Source organism: Phalacrocorax aristotelis, chromosome 1, assembly GCF_949628215.1.
Source record: "Phalacrocorax aristotelis chromosome 1, bGulAri2.1, whole genome shotgun sequence".
In the NCBI taxonomy this organism is placed as follows: domain Eukaryota; kingdom Metazoa; phylum Chordata; class Aves; order Suliformes; family Phalacrocoracidae; genus Phalacrocorax; species Phalacrocorax aristotelis.
In genome coordinates this window covers 159,414,245-159,441,435 of record NC_134276.1, presented here as the reverse complement: position 1 = coordinate 159,441,435, position 27,191 = coordinate 159,414,245, and the positions used below count along the sequence as shown (strand labels likewise).

At 41.4% G+C, this 27,191-nt stretch overlaps 1 protein-coding gene across 4 annotated transcripts in view; it reads left to right on the top strand.

Moving 5' to 3' along the window:
* LARGE1 (LARGE xylosyl- and glucuronyltransferase 1) overlaps window positions 1-26,414 on the top strand; it is a 291,443-nt gene extending 265,029 nt beyond the window's left edge. For 3 of the 4 annotated variants that reach the window (XM_075075860.1, XM_075075870.1, XM_075075879.1), the window contains 5 exons: window positions 3,322-3,485; window positions 7,553-7,831; window positions 13,509-13,655; window positions 18,821-19,016; window positions 23,254-25,213. In XM_075075860.1, coding sequence (XP_074931961.1) covers window positions 3,322-3,485; window positions 7,553-7,831; window positions 13,509-13,655; window positions 18,821-19,016; window positions 23,254-23,451 — 984 coding nt within the window. In that variant the 3' untranslated portion in view covers window positions 23,452-25,213. Of the gene's footprint in view, window positions 1-3,321; window positions 3,486-7,552; window positions 7,832-13,508; window positions 13,656-18,820; window positions 19,017-23,253 lie in introns of all 4 variants that reach the window. The other variant, XM_075075849.1, reaches the window with a different exon arrangement.
* The last annotated feature ends 777 nt before the right edge of the window (window positions 26,415-27,191 follow it).

Genomic DNA, 27,191 nt, shown 5'->3' with positions numbered 1-27,191 from the left:
AAACGAAGCTATAAGTTCTTTGTCTGTAAATAATGATCTACACAATATGCGTGCTGTAGATAAGATTATGTCGTTGGAGAAATTTTATGTGATCATGTAACTGAAAAATAATATGAGGTAACTCAGAGATAAATTTAAGGATATATATGTGACTGTCTTAGACAATTCCCTGTCTTTTGAATGTTGTGCATCTTTATCATTCTTCATTTTAAATATGTGTGTTAAAGTGGTGTGTGACAGTATGCAATATGTATTTATAGATTGTATGTGTCTCTTCATAGTAAAGACGGTATCTCTTCACAGTAAAGAGGAAGCAGCCTTTTTATATGTATGTGGTACTGGGACATGGGTATGTAAGTGTATATATGAACTGGGGGGAGCAAAGAAAGCAAGAGAGGGAAGAGGGCTTTTCAAATGTATAAAACTGCAGCACACAGTACATTGGTTCTGATACTTTGTGCACATCATACCATTAGCTTCAGTGAGACAGCTTGTGATCTTATGGGTTTTGCTGGACCAAATCCAGAGTGCCTAGTGTATCCAGCATTGCTTCCAGTAGGAGAAGGGTTTTCATATGGATAATAACATGCTATTGCTTTCCAGTGCCTGTTGCCTTGCCATTGCAGGATAGGTCCATCCTTAATGCAAACTGCTTGCCACATACGCAGTGACAGTACTACAGGCCAAATCACAGCCTGTCCTGTGCTGGTTATCCTAACTGAAGTAGCACACCTTAAGTAAGCTGTGTTTGCAGACTATGATTCCTAAGGCTGCCTAGCTCATGGACAGTGGACGGTGCTGGGGACAGAGGCTGAGGGACAGTCAGAGCGCACCACACCTGCGGTCCTTCTGGGGGCTGCTCTCCAAGGGGAATGGACACAGCTGTCATCTCTTCTCTTGGGTCTCAACACTGCATACAGTACTGAGCATGAGTCATGGAAAGCGCCAGGGAGAACCTTGCGGACTATCAGCATAGCTGCAGGCTCAGAAGAAGTCTGACAGGACAGAGACAAAATCCTGACCCCAAGAAATGTAGTGGAAAGAGCAAGGTTCCTCTTTCCCTGTAGCAGGAGGGATCCTCTGCTGTTTGCCACTTTCCTTCACCTCCGTCACCAACTTTGTGACTTGGTGAGTTTCACTATCAAAATGCTGGGGCCTCTAAGAAGCTGTATCCCCTCCTCTCCCCCCACCTAGAGCTCTGTAGTACACAAAGCTGTAATTTAGCCCCAAATGTTGTTCTGTAACTCATAATTAAGTATTTATATCCTCTTAGCTTGCCACCTGAATGTAATCTGATAATCAGTCAGTGACTGCCTAGTTAATAGCTGCTGTGCAATTATAAACTTCTAGCCTGGTCATTTGTACATACAGCAGGATAGGAAGGTACCCCTGAAATGTGCTTTGCTATTGTTTTAACCATTTAAATTTCAATCATCTCCTTGATAGTTCTGTTAAGGGCACACTAATGTCTCTTTTCAAGGAAGACACAGAAAGATAGAATATTCTTTTTAGTCATTGTTGTAAATATTAGGTTTAATTCAAATATTCTTTGAATGTGATTTGGAAAATAAAGTACAGGCTCAGCTGAATGATGATTTGTAAAGCAGAATGAATGAAACTCTGAGAATATGTAAAAGAACTCCTGATTTCTATTCTACCAAAAGAGCTCTTGATTTGAATAGAAGTTTTGCCTGAGTAAAGATTTGTCAAGATTCGGACTCTCATCTTTCTAAAAGCAGTCTCTCTTGAGGGATGTTTTAAGATCTGTGCAGAACAATAACACAGAAGAATTAGAGCCTGATCCAAAACTCATTGAAATCAAAGGAGGTATTTCCATTATTCAAAAGAAGATTATAGAATGATGTACAGGAAAATATCAGGAATTATTCCATCAGCCTTCACAGGGAAACATTCAGCTGTAAGCATTACCGTTGATGACAAACCATTATGCTTATAGTTCCAAGAACAACAGCTCTTCTTCTTAACACAGTATGAGAACAAGAAACACCTACATGTTCCACTTTTTTTTTGAAGATGGTGAAACTATTACTTAAGTCATTCTGAACAGAACAAAAAGAAGAAATTTTTAAATCTAAATGAATGGCTATAATTCAGTAATGTTTGTTGCATGAAACAGTTTTGAAGTGCACTCTGATTTTTACCAGAACTTTTAAATTCCTAAAAAATTAATATTTTTCTTATCTACTGATAAATATGCAATCATATTCTTGCATATATGATGCTTTTAAGAAATAAAATGATACCTTTATTAATAATCTAAATTTTATAGCAACACAAACGGAACTCTATTTGTCATGTTAAGACCATATATCTTTTTCATCTTCATTACATTTTATAGTACATTTTACAGCAGGTATGACTGATTTTTCCTTTTAAATGAATGCATTTTAAATAAACTAGCCAGATGTTTGGCTTTAAAATAATGTAGTTCAGGGATGGAATTGGTTAGCTGCATAGACATTTGGTCAGTTTTTCTCTTCCTCCTTTCCCCAGAGCTAAACTTTTATTCTTTTGAAGCTACATGTCTAAGTGACTCAGGATTGGATTGCTTTGAGATGCCCGTTCTGACTTTGAAGGGGCTTGGTTTCCAAGGGAGCCAAAAAAATACCTGTTCTCTGCCAATCTGCCATCCTTTGTATTTCTCAAACTAGGTATCCAGAAGCATAAATGCTGTTAAAAGTGTAGGCTTGATTCTGGCACCTCTGCAGTTGAAAGATTATTTTCATTGCAAGAATTGAACTGTTGCAGATACATAAATCTCAAGAGACGGAATAACGATCAGTTAAAGATGTTACTTTTCCAGGTGTCCGTCCATGCTGCTAGCAGCAGTTACTATCCTCCGACAGAGGCTGCAGAATGGGAATTGCTCAGTCCCACATACAAACTTAATCTGCTGCTGAGTCTTGTCTGCTGGAGCTGTATGTCTATGAGTAGTTTGAAACACTGCTTCTAATAAGGAGTGACGTTACACATCACGCTGGAGCATTAACTCTGAAACCTGGCGATTACTAAACTTGCAACTGTTCACCGTTTCATTGTTGGTCTGGATGTGGAAAGTATGTAATACAGATAATATATACAATATATAGACCATAATACAATGATCTGCCTGCCTTTTTACTTACAAGTGATTTCTTCTAATCTCTTGTCCAGTGACTTGCAGGAGCAAGGCTTGGGAAAACCCTGCTGCTCTGTATGTTCCACTTCCCCATTACATCACGCTGCAAGTTCCCAACCTCCTCAATCTCTCGGATTCGCTAAAATAAAGAACTTACCGTTACGTCCCCTCTTTCCCTACAGCTCCAGAAACAGCTGTCTGAACTGGACGAGGATGACTTATGTTATGAATTTCGTCGAGAACGTTTCACCGTCCATCGCACTCATTTGTATTTTCTACATTACGAATATGAGCCTGCTTCAGACAATACCGATGTGACACTGGTGGCTCAGCTTTCAATGGACAGGTAGGGAAAATCTCTTGTTCATCAGGAACTGAGAGACAGTGAATATTTTCTTACAGAGAAATCCAACTATGTTATGCTTTGGGGAGAGAAAAAACTCACTTTCACAGAAACTTGGATGTCACACTGTAAGACCTTTCTTGAATTAGGAGTAGCACATGTAGATATCACACATGCATCCAGGCTTCAGCCCTGCAGTGCACACTACAGTGATTTACAGAATGTTTCTAGTTTAACCCTTTTCAACTTTCACCTCTGATGTAAAGTGGAGTTTAACTGGTATTTCATTTGGGAAAAAAAATCCATTCCATGACATGTTCTACCTGCACCTTTCTGATTCCTACCATTGCAATTAGTTGTTGTTTTTCAGAAGCTCTGAAAGCACAGTCCAGATCAGCCAGCTTTGTGAAATTTTGAATTATCAGTCTCCTTTTCCCTCCAGCTTCTCAGTTCAAATGTAGTCCAAACTTTGTAGTAACTGCTGTCAGGGTGGGTTATAACACAGGTCAGAACTCCTTGGATATTAGCCAGAAAATGATATTTCATTTAGCCAACCACATACCGAATACGACGTGACCTGTGAATACCACCACTGCCACCCCAGCGGAAGGTAGTATTCCAGGAAGCAGTATTCCAGGAGAGTCAGTGGAATTCAGATCAACAAAACATTTACAGCCTGTTCTAAAAATAAGCACAAACAAGTGAGGGCTATTCTGTTTTGCCAGTGCCTCAGCACTGCATCCTGCACATTGTGTTATGATTTGTTATGCACATCAGTGTCTGTTCTATTGATTTTTAATTGAGGAAACATTTCTTAAGTGTTCACAAACCTTTGAGCAAAAAACTAAAGAAACAAATTAAGCCAGACCCTGAGCGAGTGCCACAGTAAATTAGTAAAGCTGATGTGCGCACATGGTATATTTTCCCCCCAGAATTTAATTCAAAACAATGAGCTGGGGCTCAGTGCTGATTCACTGGCACTGATGCAAAGTCTGAGCATCTGTTTCCCTTTCTGGATCCTCACTGGGGCACATGTTTTTATTGATAGACAGAACCACACATTTTTATTCAGAAAGAACCCTCCTGATACTGTGCAGGAAAAATCTTCCCTGCTTCGTTGGTGTGTTGCTATAAATTATTGATTTGGGTTGGAAATACTTTCTTTCAGCTAAAATCAATAAATAATATCATACCAAAGAGCTGCTTAGCTGCTTTCTTTTCTTTCACATCTTTCAGTTACTGCCTGATTTTTTTTTGTATCTTCTTTAAACCACTTTTATTAAACTGCTCCAGCGTAGCTGTAGACATTTAAGAATAGTGTCTCAGATGTAAGATGACATGTACATGAACAATGTGCTATACACTACATTCCTGCATCGTTCTTTCAAATGATCATCCAAGATGAGGAAAGGCAAAAAAACAACTCCCCATGTCTCCAGTTATAGTCCTGTCGGAGCTGAGACTGACATGACTATCGTGACAGGCTTATGTTTGCCTATGCTATAGGCTTGGGGAATGGAAGAGAGGGATGCAGTTTAGGAGTTAACATTAATGTCTTTAGATAGAAGCTCTGAGACAGACTTTGTCCGGTGTTATTCATTATTGGTTAATTGTCACCTTTCATACTGATGTGATATTTTCTTGGATAACGGCTTGGTTGCATCACTGTGGTTTTCGTGCATGTGTTGTGGTTAGGCATGGTATGTACCTGGGTTTCAGAGATCAGAGTGGGAGTTACAAAAATGTGAGATCAGGGTGTGGACAAGGAAAGACAGGAAAAGCATTACACGGATTGAAGTCTGGGTGAGAATGAGTTGAAAATTGGCTCAGTATTCTTAAGAAGAAAAGTAAAAATAAATAATCTCACAAAACTGTTGAATTCCAGCAGAATTCTTTTGACTGAAACAGACCTTTAAAAAAATTACCAGTTAAATTATGACCTTGTTATATGCAGTGCAGGAGTATATTTATTTTCTCCAAAATCCTTAAGAGAACGCATTCCTCAGGACAGCTAACAGAACCAAAATAACTTGGTCATGTTGTGCTTAGAAACTCGTAATTCTAAGTTTTATGGTCAAAGAAGACTATTGTAACAACCTACAGAGGGTAGATTATGGAGCATCACCCAGCAGTCCCTGTATCAAACTCGTGGAAGTGGAGCCCGTCAATGAGAAAGACGCAGCAAAATAGAGTATTCTAAAGGGCACTAAGCTGCCCAGCTGGAAATTTATACCAGCAAAACCCAGTTCCCTCTTAACTATTGTGAAAAGGCATTATCAGGTGTGCCGTTTAAATAAGTTATGTATGCCATTTGTCCGCTGCTTGGAGTCCTTGAAAGGCATTTTGCTGCATTTCTTGCTAGGCAAGTATTCCATTTTTAAAAGCCTGGCCTAAATCTGAGTGCTGATGAATTGGAGTGTCCTGATTAATAGGCTTCCACTAAGTTGGAAAAAAGCAAAAATAAAAAAGTATTTTTCTCTATTTATTATTTGTACAACCAAATGCCTAAAATCCTTTTTAGATCTCTTTTATCAATTTGTGTTTCTAATTTGGCTGTTTGTTTCAGGCTGATAATAACCTTTGTTTCAATAATAGATAAAAAGAAAATAACGTACCAGGTGTAGACTAGTAAAGGTAGTATCTCATACCTAAGAAAAAATTATTATATCGTCTTGGATGTCATCACGATCATTCAGAAATGCAGGAAAAAGCTATTAATGTTAAATCAGAATGTGTGTTTGCTGGTATGAGCATATCATTCCTTTCTGCTGCAAAGCTTAGGGAGATAGTGGGAGGGGAAATTATTTTCTCTGATTACGATGATGCAGAAAACTTCGTGTGTTCTGTATAAATATTAATAGGAAAAATCTAGTAATGTGGATTTGGAAGGGAGAGAAGATAACCATGTTGCATAGTCTACTCTTCCAAATTTTTAATAAAATATCTGGCTAGGCTGCATAGGTTCATTTGCCTTTGTGTTAAGTCAAGAGGCTTTGTAATCAGTCCTTGCTGTATTTTTGGGTGGCATATCTTAATCTCTAGGCAATTCTCTATAAATTACCCGAAGTGCTTAAACAATTTTGACCAGGCTGGGTTTGATTTACATTTGTGTATGAGATCTTTTGTTGTTATTTTCATCAATAGTATTGTAACTGCTGGAAGTTTTTTAAAAAATATACCTCAATACAACCTGTTTTAAAACTGATTTCATGACATTTGAGATACTGCTAAAAATATGCAAATTAGTACTTGAAATTATGGTTTTGTCTGAAATGCTCTTTTGATATTCCACAGCAATTCCATGTCCTTCCCTCCTTCTCTCCTTTCTCTCTACACATAGTAAACCTCATTTCTGTTGATATGTCATCCTTTTGCCCTTTCCCTGACACTGCGTTTTCTTCCAGTCAATGCAAATGTTCATATAAGTGTATTCCCTTGACCTATCACTTTTAACAGCTCTTAAGATCTGACTAACTACCTTGCAAAAAATTGGGGAAAGGTTGTCCTAAATAGGAGGTAAAATGATCTGTGGGTCTGTACACCTTTCTTCTCCACAAGCTTGTTGGAGACCACTGTAGTTAGTGTGTGAGAATAGCTTGACCTGAAGCATGAATTGGGCACTAGACACTGTTTAAGATCACGAGACCCCTATCCTGTAAGCAGATGGACGTGGACAGATCCCTGCAACTGCTCAAAGGTCCCATCGGGTGAAGTCCACGTGGGTTTTCCTGCAGCATCAATGCTTTAGGCAGAAAGGGTGGTGTTGATTTCACGTAGCTTTAGGTATCTGGGTTGTGGATGTGTGCATCTGAGCTAGGCCATCTTAGGCTCCCTTGTATTCAGTGGGGAGAAGTAGGCCTATCTAGGGTGCAGTCCATCCGTCCAGAAGAAGACATCAACTTAGATGAGCCAAATTGTGCTGTAGAAATATTTGTTGCTTTCCACAGCATATAAAGTGACCCCAATCTGTCTCATTTAAAGATACGTATCTGTATTTGATCGGATGAACCGAGGCAAAGGGTCTTAGACAGGGAGACAGCTTGTTCTTACGCTCACTCTTCCTCTTTCAGGCTCCAGATGCTTGAAGCCATCTGCAAACACTGGGAAGGCCCAATCAGCCTGGCGCTCTATCTTTCTGATGCAGAAGCCCAGCAATTTCTGCGCTACGCCCAGGGGTCGGAAGTACTTATGAGCCGCCACAATGTTGGCTACCATATTGTATACAAGGAGGGCCAGTTCTATCCTGTGAATCTGCTAAGGAATGTGGCCATGAAGCATATCAGCACACCATACATGTTTCTCTCTGACATCGACTTCTTGCCCATGTATGGACTCTACGAGTACCTCAGGTAAACAGACAGTGGAGGGATTTCCACTGTCACCCGCATTTTCAGCTCCTCCACATCCCAACCTTCTCACATATTCCCAAAACAATGCAGTTTGAGCAGATCTGAAATAGGCAGCTTGTAGATGTTTAAGGTGTGACAATCCCTAGCAAGGCACAAGAATTTTTAGGGTAGAGGAAAGGGCTGTAACTGGAAGTAAAGTAATATGGCTATGAAAGAAAAAACTCAGGTCTAAATGTAAGCCCTTGTTAGCCATCAGAATAATTCCCTCAGAGCAGCAGAAGAATCAATTTAAAAATTGAACAGGACTATGTGCAAGAGCATCCTGTATTAGCAGAGATGTGAACCAGATTATTTCCTTAAACATCCCTGGTTATTAACGTCAGTGACAGAAAAAACATGCAAAGCATTACTGAACTTGTCCCTGTGACACTCTTAATCCAGTTCTATATCTTGAAAAGAGGGTGATAGTCTAACCAGCTAAAAATATGACTGCAACGCCAGCACCTGTCAAGGCAAAATAATAAGCATAAGGAGGCTGGGAAGCGTAACCTCAGTGTGCTTTGCATCAAAGCAAATGTGAGCAGGTTGGGCTGAGCAAACTACAGACCTCTGATCCATTAACCGAGCTTTTTTTAATAAAGACCTTTTTCCCCTGCAGAGGCTGGTCATCTGAGGCCAAAGCGTAGGGCAAGGAGGACACCCTGCGGCCAGACAGGAGGATTTCAGTTCCTTAGTCCTGACCAGTTTTGCTTTTCATCTCTGTTCTAATTTGGTAAATGTTGATCAAGTGTTCCAGGGAGGGTCTGCCTGTAGGTGATCCCTTTCAGACCATAGGCCCAAGGTTTTGGCGTGTAAAGGGAAATATACATTCCGGTAATATAAACTTATGGAAGAATTCCTTTGTTTCAGGTTTGACAACTCAGCATCTTCTCACTTCTTCCTCATGTGGAGAATTAATTGCCTTTTTCAATTTCTGCATCTATGTGCAGGGCCAAATTCACTACAGCTTTTAAGACACTGGATTTCAATAACATCACTGAAGGTTTATTGCACTGTCTAAGCTTGTTTCCCACTTGTTTTAGGAGTATTTCTTTTTGAGTTGTGCTGTGAGGACTCCAAAATAATTCTGTCCCTTGCACACATTATCTGTCTCAAGATACATTTACAGACAGTTGTTGTTAGCTTTTCTGTCCTTTGATGTTAGTGTTGCATACTGTTACATTTCTTCAGATTGATGCCCGACACAGTAAGGACCGCAGCTGTAGATACTGGCATGCAGTACTAAAAAAGCAACTTGTTCCTCCATGCTGCTTCACAGTGCACTGATGGGAGCCAGCACTAAAAGGAAGAAGAGGGAAGACAGAATCATGTACCACAATATACTTAAGATATTACAACCATAGAAATAATTCCGGTACGGCAATAATGGATAATAGGACTAAATACACAGAGATGCCACCCATTGGTGCTGTTTCAGAAAAAGAACAGATTGACTCTGAAAGCTGTAGCATCCAAGACCTTGCGTTATTCTGCCAGCCTTTTGCGAAGCCCATACCACCTTAACTCTGACTGTGAGGCTCTGTTGCCTGGGAATATTGAAATTGCTAATCTGCTACTACCAGCTCTTTAAAAAGGGCTTGGATTTTTTTGCATGTGGACTAGAGGCTTTTGTTGCTTTTTCAGTAATGATTTTTCTGGGCCAAGTAGCAAGGAGGTGCAGTGAGAATATTTAAAATACGGATACCCTGTATCTTTCTGCATTGACTGTTCCCACCGCCTCTGCAAGTAGCTGATTAGTGCTATATCTCTGAACGGCAGCAATTGTTTGTTAGCGAGACGTACAAACATTTTCATCTTCATTTCCTCAGATAGAAAAGCCATAAGCAAATAGAAATAGCATGGTGTTTCAGACATCGCTTTGTACAGGATGAGCCAGACAAGTCCCTCTCACTGCAAGTTTGCTGATTTACGTATATTGTATATTGTGTCTCTACAGACAGTATACTCTCTGAAAGAAAGGAATTCTGAACAACATTTTCAACAACAATATTTTGAAGGTATTGTATGTGAAAGGTTTCAGCCAGTTTTGAAGTAGAAGCTGATGGAGCTGATGGTTACCTGTCCCTCTGGGTTATCTGTTGCTAGCATGTAGATTTGTGCTAATCGAGCTTTTTCACAGTTGCCTCATTAGTTACTGAGGTCATCTTGTCATTGCCCCAGAGGTAAAGGCTCTTTCTGGTTGCTACAAGTGAAGTGTGTGGGTCATCCTAAAGGTTCTTCTAACATAAAATAACTAGACAGGCTGCTTATCTACAGTTGTCACAGCTAGCATTAAAGTTCTTTCCTGACACGCTTGTGTAAAATATGCCCTTCACTTCCAGTGAGACATTTGGCGTGAATTGAGACCTGGCATCCAAGCTCTGTCCACAGGTTTTATACCTGTCCCCCGCAACATGAGTTGTGAAGTATTTCTGGTTGTTCTTCAGCATCTCAGCAAGAGACACACATCATGTTGTGCCTATTGTTTTTTATTTGTTGGATGATTTGTAGGCTATGCATTCATTGCTTTTGCAGAGAGGAAGAATGTTCTAGTGAATTTAACATTCTCCCAGTTCTCACCACAAACTCTGTGACTGCAGTATTCATTGATCTCAAACTAACCACTTACCAAGCCCTTGATGGTGGAAGCTAATTTGAATTAATGCACTTTTTTTTTTTTTTTTAATTCAGTGCTTTAGGATTAGGTTGCTAACCTTTCTGTGTCTGAGCTTCTCTGTCCTCCAGAAATGGGAATTATATTACTATCTGCCTCTATGAGGATGAGAATTCTGTCTTAATTTTTGGAAAGTACTATGGAGGTGAAAAGATTGATACCAAGATGCTGGAGTTCATTCAACCTGTGAGACGGCCTGTGATTTAAGATCCATTTCTTCCATGCTTTGTGAAAAATAAGGTTGATTAGTAGATTTAGAAATTTATCCCAACCTTCACTGTGTCAGAATGACATACATCAGGTCTGAACACAAAGATGCCTAGGAAACGGTTTCCTGGACAACACTAGCAAAGAGAAAGCTCTTCATAAAATCATATATCCTTATTTTGGGGTTTGGGGAGAAGGACAGATAAAGGAAAATGGATACTGAATTGATATAACTGAATCCAAAAAACAGCCCTCATAAGGATGATGCAGGAATTAAACAGTTTGCCCAGTGCTAGTCTGCAAAATAACCAAATGTGTTCCTTACATTATATTCCACGTATCTTGTAACACCAGCAGTGAAAATTTTCCTATTCCACGTATCATAGAACCAGTCAACCAGCAGATGGTATGTCCACTTAAAACATGAAAAAAAGTCAACCCAACAGAAAAGGAAAAGCAGATTTGCTTCCAGTAGGAAGAGGTTAGATTTTCAGCTGGTCATCCAAGGAGCAGACCACCAGCCAAGTTACCAGAAGAAAATGGAAGGTGTTTTTTTCTCTACCAAATCCTCCCTGCCTTTATCACAATTCACATGGCCTCTGTTGTCCTTTGTCACTCAGGCTCAACACCTGGATGTCAGTACTGATCCCTTCTTCCCCTTACGTATCTTACAAAATGAGTCACGCTCAACACTAGGTTCAACATAACTTGCTCTGTCTGACAGTCTCTCCTGCACCCTTGCTTGGTATCTGTACCTGTTTCAGCTTCATTCAACTTCAGGCTCTGAACTTTGGTGGGCAGGATTGTCTCCTACTCTTTGACAATGCCAAGCACAGCAAGGCCTTGATTTTTGCCTGGGGCTTTTGAGCTCTCCATCAAACAAAAAGATAGCAACAGCCATAAATGGAAGCTGCTCTTTCTTTGCAGAGGTCAAAGGGTGAGCATCACTGCACACATTATCTACTCCTTTCTAGAACTGAATCCCCAAAGCTGTACGACTCAAGGCTGGTAGATTGCACAGAGTCCAGAAGACCTGAGATGTTGTCAGAGAAACTTTGTTAGTATGCCCTGCTTGCAGAGAAGGTGTGAAAGGGAAGAAACATTAAAAGCGTCCTAAAGAATGGATGCTCGCACTGCTCAGCGATTCTGGAAGGTCGTGGAGGCTGATTGTGAAGGAGTCATTTATTTTCATACACGTATCTTGGCAATTAGTGATGCTGAGGGAGAAGCTAGTGAGGAAAGATGCTGTTAAAATCCTTCAGTTGTGAAAAGTTCGCTGGAATGTGGCAGGGGTTCTCTAAAACAATGCAAACTTTGCAGTAAGGCGCTGAGAACAGATTTCTTTTTATAGAACAGGCCTATAGGGTGGTGTGAATTCTCTAAAATTCAGATTTTATTAAATAGCCCTGTCTTTCTTCTTTTTCTCTGATGGCAATATAAATGAATTATAGGTATTCTGGGCCTAGAAAAGTGGTTTATTTGGTCCTTCTGTTATTATGACAGTGATCCCAGTTCCTTCATCGTATGAGGCTGTAGAGAGTTTGCTGCTTGTCAACATTGTCCTTGATTGCTTGTTGCAGGAACATAAAAGTCAGGACAGTGAATCCTGTTAAGGGGAACTGACTTTGACAGGGAGAGAAAGGCGTATTTCTCATGTGAAATATGAAGATAATGAAAGGAAAATCGAGACAGAGTTATTTTTAATGACAAGCATAGTAAGATTCAGTTTGGGGATGGAAAAGCAACTTCTTTGTCTTTTTCTTCGGGTTTTAGTTTGTTAGGGAAGAATGGACTGAATACCTCTGGCAGGCAGTGCATAAGGTTACTAAGCCGTTGCTCTCCTGTGGCAGTCGTCCTAAGGCACCTGTCTGGAGAAGGGCCCTACTGTGCAAAATGCAGTATGTGTACACACACACAAAGTCACACACCGACAGTCTGTGCCTTGAACAACTTGCAGCAAAAGAAGGCAAAAATCAAGGTATCTCAGTGCATCCACTGCACAGCTCTTCTCTGCAGGAAACAGGTTCTTTGCCTTACGTATAGAGCCAAGCACAAATGAGCTTAGCTCTCTGGGCACTACCATGCACATGACTAACAATAGTAAAAAAAATACTGCTAATTTACAGTTTTGCTGATTTGCGCCATGTTCTGTTGCAGTAGATCTGTGCCTTGCCCTGAACAAAGACTGACCATCATGGCAACAGTGTTCTTGAGGGCAAATATCTGGTCCATAGCGGTGTTAAGGTAACGCTCACCTTGCAGGACACAGAGAGCTCTAAAGCAGAGGTAGTAAGCAAGTATGATGGCGCAGCATAGCACAGAGAGTAACTAGGCTGAAATCCAACCAAACTTTTGGGCTCCTCACCTTGTAAAGTCCCACTGAATCCTAGATAAATGCCATTTTTTTCATAACTGCTGTTGACTGGGCAGCTCTTTACCACCTTTGTAGTAACATTCATCTATGTTCCTCTTAGAGAGGTAGTCGGTTGGCTGTGCTCAGAGTGCTAGTTCAGCTCTGTGCACCCCTGGATATGCAGGGCAGCATTGATCAGTCAAACAGACAAGCTCATTTTGAACTGCTCTTAGAACAGCATATTCAAAAGGAGAGGAAAATATGAAACAACCCGGGGGAAAAATATGTGCCAGAGTTACATTTACAATATCAAACTGCCCATTCCCCGCTCTTTAATTTGAAAAGCCAAGTGATGTGCTCAGTTAAAAAATTTCCTGGTTGTATTTGTTGTTTCTTTTTGGCAGGAAGTCCATCACCCAGCTAGACCTGGCTAATACCAAGAAAGCTCTGATTGTACCTGCTTTTGAGACCCTACGCTACCGCCTCTCCTTCCCCAAGTCAAAAGCAGAGCTGCTATCTATGCTGGACATGGGAACCCTCTTCACATTCAGGTAATGGAAAGTACTTCTGTTGAACCTGTGGTCATTATCTCTAAAGATTTTTTTGATGTTCCGAGAATATTTGATTTTTCTCTCTCACTGTCAAGCTAGCTAGCTCCATTAAGAAACCTATTGGAATTTTTTTCTCTTTTCATAGAGAGGCAGTGAACAGAATCGTATGTGGATATATTCCATCTGTAAGCTCAGCATTTTATCTAGTATTATAATCCTCTACTGAAGGACTTCAGTTGCTAAATTGAATTTGTTTTATTTTCATCATTTTTTATTGCGCTACAAAATCAAGCGTGACCATTACACTCATGTGCGTGTAATTTGCTTTTTGGCTGCCAAATACTATCCGGATAGCCGTGTTCCTCATGTGACCAAAAATAATTTCTCTCTGCTTGTTGGTTCACTTCCTTACTGACTTACTGGAAAAGCAAATGCAGGCTTTTCGCATGCTCTTTTAAAGTGTGAAACAGCTGCATAGATAGCTAGACTTTCTCAATGCAGAGGTAAAAGTGTACTCTGACTAGAAGTTGAGAAGAGAAAAACACCTATATTTGGAGCTCCTCTCTGAAGCAGAGTCCTTTTGTGGCTCTGAACAAGTCACTTCTATTATCTGCCAGACTCTTCAGTTTTAAAATGCAACTGCCCGGGGTTAAGTGTCTCTTGGGTGTGTGTGGTAAGGTCTGATTAGCAGACATTTGTAAAGCGTCGCAGTGATGGGAAGAGCACAATATGGCCTTATGATATTACACAGAGAGGGGGCTTAGGAGACCTGCGTTCTCTTCTGAGCTCCACTACTGCCCTGCTGGGAGGTGGTACGCGAATCAGTTCACCTTCTTACATCTCTTTTCTCCGTCTCTGAAATGCAGGTAACAATGTTCACCTCTCCCTTTTATGGTATTTTGAGATCTAGAGATAAAAGCTATGAAAAAGCTAGGTAATATCTATGGCTGGTGGAGCTCTGTATCACCTCTCCCATCTTTCCCTTACTTTAGAGCTCTCACACTTCTCCCATTCCCTGTATTACATGCCTCTCATTGCAGCAGCCACTCTTCCCTCATGTGGCTGCGTGCACGTGTCACAGCAGCATAGCAGACAGCCTGCTTGAGCCTGGAAAACAAAATTCTGACACTACCTCTACCAGTGACTGCCTTGAAATAGAAACTTGAAGCGACTGAGAGAGACACGCCTGTCTCTGGAAAATTACTTAAGGATACTGATAGAGCAAGTGCCTTTCACTCCCCATCATTCTTTAGCAGTCAAAGACATACAAATTAAGAAGAGATTTGTTGATAGAAAATAATTGTTTCTCCCAGAGTTGGAAGAAAAAATCCTTCCAGTGGAAAATAACACTCTCAGGATTTTCAGATGTTACATTCTACCAACAATCAAATTTTCAGCTTGCACAGCAGTGGCCTTCTGCTACAGATTTCATCTTCAAGCTATACAGCATGTTGGCGTGTTACATACACAGCCAGATTTGCAGATCCTTTCTCAAGTCTCGCTCAGGCAAAAATCTCTTTAACATCAGTGGGAGTTTTGCCAGAGCAAGGTTAAATAAGAATTGAAGGACGTGTGGTCTGTAGCTGGTGTGTATATTAATGTAGGACATATTTTTCAAACGCTTCCCCAGTTTGCATTGGCTAATTTCGTTGCTCAAACCTATCAACAGCCACAAAGCAGCTGTGGTCTGAGCTGAGAATTTCCACCTCCACCTTCAAGGTGCTTTAATAATGCTGCAATTCGAGGCTGAGCGGGTGGGAGTGAGCTGGGGAGGACTGCTGTGACAGTGATTGCTGAGAGTGCCTGCAGCATCCCAGTCCCTCACACCACATGGTAGATTACAATCTTTCCCTCACTGAAATTGCTTTTGTCACCTCTTTTCCAAATGGTGACCTTTTCTACCTCTGGGCAGCTAAGAAGTACAAAACAGCTCTCAATTACATCCTCCAGTCACCACCAGAAGAAGAGGGAAGGCATGTGAGCATCGACGGCTGGCGAGGTGTGCTGTGTGGAAACCCTCCACGGGAGTGGGTTGCTCCGTGCCAGCTTGCTGGCTCTGTTCGCAGGTGCTGGCTGTGACTGTGCCTTACAAGGATGTGTCCGCTCAGTGCCTGGGTAATAGCTGATGAACCACAACTGTAGTGCCGACACAGCTTTCAGGCACAAGGAACACCACAGCTGGTAGAAGATGCATCATACTGAGAAAACATAACCAGCAACAACTGATTAACTAATTAACCAATAGCATCCACAACCCAGGAAAATGTTTAAGCATCTGAGAACAGAACTGGCAAAGTTTTTCTTTCACCGAATCATCTTTCTCACTGGAACAGGAAGCTTTGAGGTGCAAGGCAGGGAGGAATAATACTCTGAGAAGAATAATGATTTAATTTGGCTAATTTTAGCAAAGTTTACTATTGTTTTGAAATTTCATTTTAAATAAAAGCAGTTGATAATGAAGTAAGATGAAACATTTGACCCAAAGCAGGGGGATTTTGTGCAGCTGTTTTCCATGAACTGTGGGAAAGAAACCCATCATCATTTTACGGAGATCAAATTATTTGGTTTGGATTTGTCAAAATTGCTGGCGTAGTGAAAAATTTGTTGTTCACAGTTTTCACAAAGTTCTCCTGGGAGTCAGTGAGATTGAGTGTGGCCTTAAAATTCAATGTGTATTTCAATCTTGAGTGAGAAGGGCCTGAGCAGGAAAATTAGATTTATTCATTTGTCCTGTGAGATGGAAGACCAATACAGACAGTGAACCACTTCTCACAACTACGTCACTGAGAGTGAAGTCTGCTGGAAATCACTCACTCTTTTATAGTAGCTTCCTCTATATGGACATCCATGTAATGATGCCTGTGTATCTTACTTTGCAGTACATTTCATGTGATGATCAGCCATTGGCCAAGACCTAGCTCCAGTAGATTACGTGTGTATGTGTATATATGTGTATACCCATATATACTGTATGTTCATATATGTATGTAATGCTGAACTCACAATTTCTGTTTCCAGTCTAATTATCCCTTTATAATTAGTGTGTGCACACCCTATTTGAGTGTCCTGTACTCTTTTTGGCTCTTTGTCCTGACCTTAGCCTTCATTTTGTCTTCCTCTTGCCCTCCACTCACATCAGTCACTCTGAAGAGGCAAATAAATAATCTCTGGTATTATTTTGTTTGGTCCAGTCAAGTCTATTCCTTCCTTTCTGCTTTGTTTTGTCTCTCCAACCTCTCTTCCATATTTTCTCTTCATTGTCTCTTCCCATTGTGGTTTTTTTCCTGCTGGTCAGCTCTGTCAACTCACAGAGGTTGTACCTGACCTGCTGTAACTGCTTACACTGCTTTCCCCAGAAAGGGTGGAAAGAAATTGATGCTTTTATGGTTAGTGTCATGTTGCCCCCCTGTTTAAATCAGTGGGAGAGCGTTACTAGAATAGCAGCAGCACTTGACTGCTTCTCTGCAGGAATCTCTCAATTAACCAAAGTTTGTATGGGACTTTGAAGATACAAATCACTTCATAAGTGTTTAGTAGTCATTATTATTATTATCATAATTAATTTCAAAATGCCGGAGGTAGGATGTTAGACGATACAGCATCCTCTGCAATCCCATATAATTTTAAATCCCACGTTGTGATTGTGCTTTTTTCCAGCATCTGTGTTTTCCAGCAACTATCTAGTTGCCCGTTAGTGACTGGGTAGGTTACCAACTCATTTCCAAAAGAGACCAGGAAGAGGGATAGGCTTTTTGGAGATGATTCCAAAGGGCATTAAGGTTTGTAAGCATCTTTGTGAATCTGGTGCTGGCTTCTAATAACATCCAGAGAATTAATTCACTGTCAGGTTTTTTTAAAAACAGAAGGGCTTTATTTTTTCCAAGTCCCCAAGCCAGATATCTGAAAGTGATGCAACCTGCTTACAGTTTAGAAATGCAGCCTTCAAAAGGCTTCAAATACGTTCCTTGGGACCCCACTGCTATCCTAATAATTCGGTCCTCCTGCACTGCTTCTGAACAAGGTGAGTCAATGAAGCTGAACACATTTCTGTTTTTCCAGTTATAAGCCATACAAATATACAGTCAAAGTAGAAACTCCTAGGTTGTGATTTTATGTCCCTGTTTTTACCTATGGCTTGCGGTGTTACAAGAATTTCTGGGCTTGAGTAGGACCTCAGGTCCTAATTCTGCACATATTTAATGCTCAAATCCCTTTACTTTAGCACATGAGTCATCCCTGTGAATTCAACGTACCTTACATTACAACCAGCAGGATATTTGTTTTGCCCCTTCTGTTACATGTCTCAGAGCATTGTTGTAGTAATGGCCTGCTATGCCTTTGTTTCATTATTTAGTCTATGAGTCTGCAGAAAGAGCCTGTCTCATTGATTTTTGGAAAGGTATAAGAAGAATAAGTGGGTAAAAGAGTCATTGACCTTGGCACTAACAGGGTGGGTTCAAGCTGTGCTTGGAAGAGACCTGCTGTGACCTAAACAAGTTTAACGAAGTTTAAAAGGATCTTTTTCTGTAAATCAAATTGATTACCATACTCAGGATCACATGGGTACTCCCCACAATGTAGAAAGTACAGCAGAAAGCCTTTATATAATATTTTACTTATTAATTTAATTATGCACTTTAGCTCCTGCCATAATAATAACAGTAATTAATAAAACAGAACATCTATCCGGAGCTGCAGGTGTCTCTCGTACAAATTATAAAATTGCATATAAAACAGATTGTGAATATCACTGTGGTGTAGAAATAGCTGATTTTAGGGACCTTATCTGAGCTACAGAATTTCACACCGATTTTAGAGCGCTGATACAGCCACTTGGTTGGTAGGAACAAGACACAGCACTTTGAGGTGCAGATGAACTGTCTGTGTACTTTGTAATTGTTTCTCACATTAGCATGAGGTAGTGTTTTCACGCTATCCTTCACCAACTAGACGTGTTTAAGTACTGAGCGCACCGAGGCTCTGGGAAGCATGCTGGAAATAGTCCTAGAAATTGCCTCCACTGTGTCCTGAAAATGATGATATGAACTGTAAGCTAATGTCCTTATTTTTGAGCATTTCATCTAACAAGTAACATTTTCTTGCCTTGCCAAGATGCGTTCTATCTAATTGCCTCCCCACGTCCCTGCCATTTATGTCTGTTTAAGGTATCACGTCTGGACGAAAGGGCATGCGCCAACGAACTTTGCCAAGTGGCGAACAGCCACCACCCCCTACCGTGTTGAGTGGGAAGCAGATTTTGAGCCATACGTTGTTGTGAGGAAGGACTGCCCAGAGTATGACCGGCGGTTTGTTGGATTTGGCTGGAACAAAGTAGCTCACATCATGGAACTGGATGCACAGGTGAGGAGACAATGCCTGCGTGTCTCACCCAGGGCTGGGCAGCAGGGATGTTAAATGAAATCCATGTTCTCTAGAAAGGCTTCAGGCTTTGCGTCACCAAAGTGCTCGTGTGGCCTTATTAAGCTGCTTAATGAGTGCTTCTTGAGTTGGGAACATGTAGTTTAGTCCTTGCCAAGCATTAAAAGGAGAACTGAGTCTGAGTTAATTTCTTTGTCAGTGCTGAGAAAGTTGTTGTCTCTCCATGGCACAATCCCTGCAGTGCGCTCCTCCTGCCCAACAGTGTGCCTAAGCATTGCAGCACTTGTTGCCATTCACCTGCTAGGGGATCTGTAGACCTAGCTGGAAGTTTTTCAGTTACATAGAGCTTGGTGAGTCCCGAACGCTAATTTAGAATTCAAAAAGCAATCCTAAATTAAATCCAAAGCAAGCATCTTCAATTTCTGGCCTGGATTTACAGCACATGTCTGCAAAGACAAGGACTTTACATTTCCAGAGTCTGGCTGTGGGGCAGACTCTAGATGATCTGGGCACTTGATCCTTGGGCTACCTGCCTCTTGGATCCCTGACTTGGGATGGAGCTGCTGGGCAGAATATGTATGAATAAGGATGCAAAGAAAGCTCCAGAGACCCAGACTGGCACTAGAGCTCTCAGAGCTGCCAAGGTCCCTGCCACCAACCTAGGTCTTAGAGACTGGCAGTGACTATGGCTCTGTGGGAGCCCGGTGTTGCTGCTCACTGAAATGGCAGGGTTTGCATATCTCTGCTGTTCATGAGTGTGAAGCTAACCACTGTGCTAATCAGCAGGGTCTGGGTCATGGGATTTATTTATATTTTGGGGTTTGGGTTTTTTTCAGTTTGTTTTCAGTCCTAGTTTTTGAACTAGTAGCATTTCATGCTAACCAAAATCCATACTTTTTGGCCATCTGTATCCTCCTATGCTAGCTTCTGCTATGGATCTGGAATATAACTGATCCTTCTCTGCCCATCTCCTACCAGTTTACGTGAAGCAGATTAGTACAAGGCATGCACCAGGTTACCAGGAGATTGTGTCTCTGGGGTGTGGGCTACAGTGTATTCATGCGCAGGAACATAGGTGGGAGTGTTATTTTCCGCTTTACCTCAGAAAACCACACAGTCACCTTGGGCTGACCAGCACTTGCCCTCTGTTTGCAGAAGGGCATTCTCAACAAATTTGTACCTACTTATGTTGAGAAGAAATTATTACAGACTAGAAGAAAAATTGTCCCCTATATTATCAGTAATAATAATAATACTTTGCTCTGCTATAGCACTCTAATTTTCCAGTGCACTTTCAAATACCAATCAATTAACCATTAGTTGTGGAGAGTGCCAGTTTAATGATTTATTATTTGTTAATATGGGTAACAAGGCTTATGTTCCCACTGGCAGCTCTCATCTAGCACTCACGATTTAACTTTTCTGTTCAGAGACATTTGTCCAGCATACAGATTCACACATGGGAAATTGGAACATTTTTCAAAGTTCATCATAGTGCAGATATTTTAAATGGCCATTGGGTTGGAACTAACTCTGGGGAATTGTTTTTCTCACTCTTTCAGCCTTAAAAACATTCTCACATTGAAAAGAAGTTCCATTTTCATCTGTAGCAACATGGGTATTGGCCTGTTCTCACAGAAAATCAGCCTGGAGGGGACGTGGGATCGCAAAGTTACCTCCCGCTATGGCATTCCTCGGCTTCAGGGTGTCCACAGATCAGGTTGCTGCCAGCTGCCTGGCTGGCTTCATTATCATCAGGCAGAGCAGCTTCTCAATTGAATTATTTCACTGCTCCTCACAAATGCAGTGTCTGTCAAGAGAACTGTTTCAGACTCCTTACCAAGGGCCTGTGCCACTACTGTCCTTCAGAGCAGCACACAGCGTGGAGATAATCGTCATTATTATTCTGGGGGCATGCAGATGTCCACTGAGCTGGATACAAGTACATAGATAGTGACAGTCTCTGTCTAAAGAATTTATAACCTGTGAGGTAGGGCCAGAGGTTCCTGCAAGTGCGTTGCTTTCTCAACAGATGTTTCCTTAAAGTAGAGATGGGCCTTTAGGAAACCTTTCCCTGCTCTTCCAGTGACTGTGGAACTAGACCGTGAGCAATCTTTTCTCCAGGACCCCAGCCCAGCATCTTTCAAAGGGGCTTATTAGCAGCAGACTAGTAAGGTTTTGGAAGGCTTTACATGCCTGAAGGCCTTTCAGAGGGATGGGAGCACCGCTGTGCTGAACAGTTTACACTGCAGAGCATTGATGGTCCTTGACCTGCAGGATTATAGACTTGAGATGCAAACAGAGAACAAAGAAAAGATTGTATGAGGGGGATGTATCTTCCTCTGCAGCTTCAGCCTTTCGTTTTAAGGTCCCATAGAGACATACTTTGTAGTTTGTAGTTTATCAGCTCTCCTCACTCCATCATGCCAGCCTTTGTTTTGCATTTGGTTCCCCATTAGTTCTAAGTCTCTTCCAGCTAAATGAGTTCTGCCTGTGAGCATCAGATTATTTTGCTCTTGATGTACATTTGTCTTCCCAAACAGAAGCTCAGAGGGTTCCATTCCCATATATGATAGTGTTGTAATTTGGCACAAAGATTTAGCACTTCAGCACTGTCTGGCAGGGACCGGGCATTCCCATAATGAGAAAGGAGCAGCCGCACAGCTGCATCTGCACCTAGCTGTACAACACTTGCTATTGTTTCATAGGTGTCTCTGGGAAGGCACTGCAGCCTTAGCTTCACTTTGGGCTCACCAATACCACTGCATGAGTTAGGAAAAGGATCCACGTTGCATTCTGCTCACTTTTTCCCATTTTATTTGGGCTTCATTTTGGGCTGTTTAGCTCAAACACTTCGCTTCTGGTAATCCAGAAGCTTTCAGTCTTTTCTGGGTTGATAATCTTTTGTTAGGTGAAGAAAGATTTATAGGTTAAACACTCACGTTTATTAGCACACGTGTGTTCTCTCCCATAAATCGCTTTCCCTAATAAAATATTTTTGAGTACTCTGCCTCTGTCCTGCAGATACTCAGTGTCTCTGCACAGACCCCTAAATCTACAAGTGACTGGACTTTGCAAACCAAGGGAAGTTGTGCACCATTTCTTTTAAAGCCAGCAAGATCTGTGGCTGTTCCTTCCCTGCCCAGTGTCTTATGCAGGGGCAGCTAATGCATCAATACAGCAACACTTGTAAGTGGAAACTGTGTGCAGACAATAGGAAATTTGCCTGTGGAGGCTTCAAAGTTTCTTTGTCACTCAGACTTTTGAAATTCCATATAAAGAAAGAGTTGGTGTCCTAGTGGTTAGAGTACTTCACTTGGCCACAGAATACTGAGGTTCACATCCCTTTTCTGCCCAGGTCCTTGCAGGAGCAGATACCTGGTTCTTGCACATCCTACACTAGTCTAAGTCTCAATCTTTGTCTAGCTTTGCTCTAATGATCATACGTTTAATTATAAAACTTGAAAAAATCAAACGACTAATTGGGACTTAAACAAACCATCATTTTTCAGCAACAAAAGTTGTCAAAGAACTTGGTCAGATATAAATAAAGAGAATTAGTGAAATAGTTTTAGAGGAGAGGGGGAATTAAAACAGTATCTCATACTGTGAAGGAGAACTTAATTTGCGTAAAACCTTCTCAAAGCATATGGAATTAGCAGGTCCATTTTCACACATCGCCTATAAAAGATATCATATTCTCCCCTCATTTCAGGTTTATAAATAGTTTTGGACAGTTTTCTCGCTGTTAGTATCTTAGTATAGAGGCAAAGCAACGTATGTAGTGCAATGGATGACTTTGTAAATATAGCTTATTCCAGCATCCCAAACAAGATAGAATGGTAGGGGCAAAAACATGCTTTTGCATGGACACTTGAGACCCATGCTGTGTGCAGTCACAGCTGTGTTGGTTGCAAGCACACTACTGCAAAATCTGTGCTGCAGACATGGCTTCAGGCATGCCTTTTGTACTGTTCCCCCGTTATTTGTCTTACACGGAGGAAAACATTTTAAAAGAGAAAGTAGGTCTTCCATAAAACCCAGAAAAAAGCAACTTTTAAAAAATAAGGCTTATTTAGCATATCTGTATGGGTTTTTTGTTTCTGAGCCCCACACTGCACTGTTACATGATGGAGCATGTTTGACTGTGGAGGTATGGGAGAGATGCATTGCAAGAGGGCTCGGGAACACCCTCACAGCTGGTGTCTTTCTCCCGCAGGAGTACGAGTTCACGGTGCTGCCCAACGCCTACATGATCCACATGCCGCACGCCCCCAGCTTCGACATCACCAAGTTTCGCTCCAACAAGCAATACCGCATCTGTCTCAAGACCCTGAAGGAGGAATTCCAGCAGGATATGTCGCGCCACTACGGCTTTGCAGCCCTCAAATATCTCACGGCAGAGAACAACAGCTAGCACAATGGAACCCATGTGCAAGAAACAGGGACACCGGAGGGAGGAGCCACTCAACGTTTGGGGCCCGGTCTTCAAACTTCGAACTGAGAAATACTTTCTGTTTTTATATCATACCCGGCAGTTCTAACAGTAGAAATTTGGAGTGACATGTCTTGGGACTATGCTCATTCGTCCCTTCCCCGACTACCCCAGGCCCTTCAGCTTTAGCATTCATGAGGTGTCAGCGAGAGGGGCGGCCACATGCCTGCCGTGCCGCCGGAGGTGGGGACTGGGCAGGGGCTGGGAATGCACGCTGCTCTCCTTACTGCAGAGCAAAGACAGACCTTCAGAATATAGGATTTCATGTTGCTATTTAATAATTTGACATACTTTTTATCTGTAAAGGAAGATCTTCGGGTCGCTGTCCTGTGAATTTCAAATCTGCACTACTCTAAAGGGAACTTTTGCCTGTGAACTTTCACAGGGGCCCTGTTAACATGGATGACCTTGTTAATGCAGGATGAGCCAAAGGTCTGAATTAGCCTTGAAAACGAAGGGGACGCTTATACAATACGGCACTCTAGAGAAGGTGTGTTACTGGTTTAGGTGTATACATGATATCAGTTGGTCTTTTATTCTCAAATTAGTTGTTTTATCAGGAAAATCCCCTATAGCCCACCCAGCCTTTTCCCCAGTCCTAAATGCTGCTCCTTTCCTTGCCAAGGAAATGTCCCCCTTGTGTTTCTTTCCCATTTTCAGTTCTGGTGGTCCAGTAAAGAAGATCAGTAGCTCTGCCAGAAAGTGAACAAAACTTGTCGGTGTAAGGTCTGTTTTCACCAGAGCAACTTGTTCGTGTGTGTCTCGTTAAATAAAGGGCCTGGCTGTAACTCTTTATCTTTTTTAGGCAAGAATTGGATTTTGCCTGTAAGGCGCGTTGTGCGGGGGGATATTGATTTGTAAGCTCATTTCAGTGCATGCCCGGCCATGAAGGCATTAGGCCTTGGGCTTTAAGTGGACTTCTTTGCTGAACAGGGATTATAAACATGGCAACTAGTAGCCTTGGTGCTCTCCTGCTGCCTCCTGCAAGGTCTCAGAACTACTTCGTTAAAGGAGTTTATTATTAAAAGGAGCAGAACTGTTAGGAATAAACTCCCCATTCGAGGGGGAGAAAAGAATGTGTTGGGAATCTGAGTGTGAGTGTTTGCTTGAACGCGGGCTGGTCGAGTTCACAACTTCGGTACACACAGGAGTATGCTGGAGGGCAGACAGGAAACCTAACAAGCAAAATGCAGAAAACAAGACACTGGACTTTTTATCATTTTCTTTATTCTTCAGTATTAATGTTGTGTTTACATGGGATGAAGAGATGAGATTTAATGCACTACCCCTTGCAGGGCTATTTGTAATTTCTGTTGCAATGTTAATAGAGAAAGCAGAAACAACTCTGTGAGAAATGCGTCTGTCTCCCTACCCCAAACCCCCATACATCCACGCGTACCAATACCGCTGCCTGAGTTGGGAAATGGATCCACGTTGCATTCTACTCACTTTTTTTCCATTTTGTTTTTCAGCCACTGGACCTACTTCCCTCCCTACCTCATCCCTCTAGAGCTTGATTTTATTTCTAACCTGACATTTTCGTGAGAGCTTTCTGTTACGGTGGAAACCGCGCGGTTAAACCAGACATTTAAACTACAAATATCAGTTCATCATGCTGTGTATGTTTAAGAAAAGCCAAAAAAGGCAACATCTTTGACAAGAAATAAAAAGGGGCGGGAGGCTATGTGTAATTTTCACTTTTTCCCCTGGGATTGTTGGCTGCATAAGAATACATCGCCGCATAATTTTCCGAAGTGCTTTTCTTCTGTTCTTAATGGCTTTATGTAAAGATTTACATAAAAAGCTGGGAAGAGCTGGGAAGAAGTGAAATGAGTGTTCAGTCCTGGCTAAGATATATTTTTTTAAAAAAACACAAAATCTTAACTCCCCAAGTCCCATATTACTTACCATTAAGGGCCCAGGTCACTGTGCATTTTGAAAATGAGAACCCTGCAGCACAGAGTCCTGTTGATGAGCTAATGTGCAGAAAGATATCAAAAGCTGATCCTAAGAGAGGCTAACAGTGGTTGCACCTCCATAAAATCTCTAGTCAGAACTTCAATGTGGCCACCATCATGTTTCATATATGTTAAAAACCTTCATTTCCAGATGTACATTTTCCTAGGCTTAGCAGCGTTGCCCAGGGATGGACTGGATTGCCCTGCAGCAGCTTAACCTGTAGCAGGGACCTGTATGTTGTTTGGGTGTGCCATTATCAACATGACAGTATTCTGTCCTCAGTGGACATGAGATGCAGATGGGGGAGCAGGGAAGTAATCATTTGCTACTTGCCTGTCTGTACAGCGAGTCATGGGACCCCCTGGGTAGGTGTGCTGGGTGGTGGTGTAACCAGCTCAAAGATTGGTAGTAGGGTCAAAGACCCCCATTTTTTTTGCCCTTATATAGGCTCTGTACCGACTTGTACCTTTCATGTCATGATTGTCTATGCCCTTCACAATTTGGGAGGTGTGGGGCTTGGGTTTTTTTAACACATTTCAGCCAATTTACATGATAGCACATCAGGATTACATATCTCTCTGTAACTGCCAGGGCTCCTCCAACACCATGAAAAAAACAACAACAACAAAAGTCCCCAACTCAGTTATAACACTGACTGTCTTCCAGTCCTCTGCTGTAGTAGATATTTGGTAGCAACTTTGTTACTTAATTCTCAGTTTTCTCCTGAAGTCTTCGAGAAATATCAGATAAACCTGGTGACTTAATGCCTTTGATTTATTGATTTGTTCCACCAACTTCTCTCTTGAGTCTTCAGTCTACGACTTCTCCTTATCTTTGATATTTGGAAAGTGTGAGTCTCTCCTTTAGATATCACTCCAGCACCCTCTCTGGTGAAGACTGATGCAAATAAATCATTTAGATTCTTGGCAATGTCCTTATTGTCTTTAATTGTTTCTTCTACTTATTGTTTGGGTGGCTGACTGGTTATCTCTGGTTTTCTGCTTTTGGTGTACTGAGCAAATGAGTGTTTTCAGTTTTAACTTCCTACTGTTTGCTCTTCAAATCCCTCTTAGCATGCTCGAACTCCATCTACATACCCTCCTTTCAGCTTTAGAAAGTTTTAATTTCCATTCTCTGAAGGTTTCCTGTTTGGCCTGAAAACTTTTTTTTTTCCAGTTTAGTCACACAAGCATTTCCTTGTCCTTGTCTTCCATTTATCTAAGGGAATACCATACTCAATGGCTATTTATAAGCCCTTTCCATTTTTAAACTGAGGATTTAGGTTTTTCTCTTCTTTTAGTTTAGGGCCACTGATTCTTCCTTTAAAAGGAAAAAAGGGGGTTTGTTTTTAAATTTTTATATTAAATATCACCCTACTAGGTTTTGGGGGGTTGTATTTTCCTCTTTAACCTTCCTAAATGCTAACCTTTTCCTAGTCAAGGGATCAGAAATAAAATCCTTTTGTTCTTCTGATTTGGGGTGTTATCTTGACACATTTTGTTATGTGTCTTCCTTTTCCCCCTCCCCTTCAAAACATTGATACCTGAGTGACTGCAAACTTTTCAGTCACCGAAGCCCCTTCCAGCACTAGAGCCTGAACTGTGTATTTCCCATCACCTCCTGACATCCTTCTTAGTATTATTCCAAATAGTATGCTGGCTGGCACCCAGTCCTCCTATTTTTGTTTTCATGCTTCTCCCTTT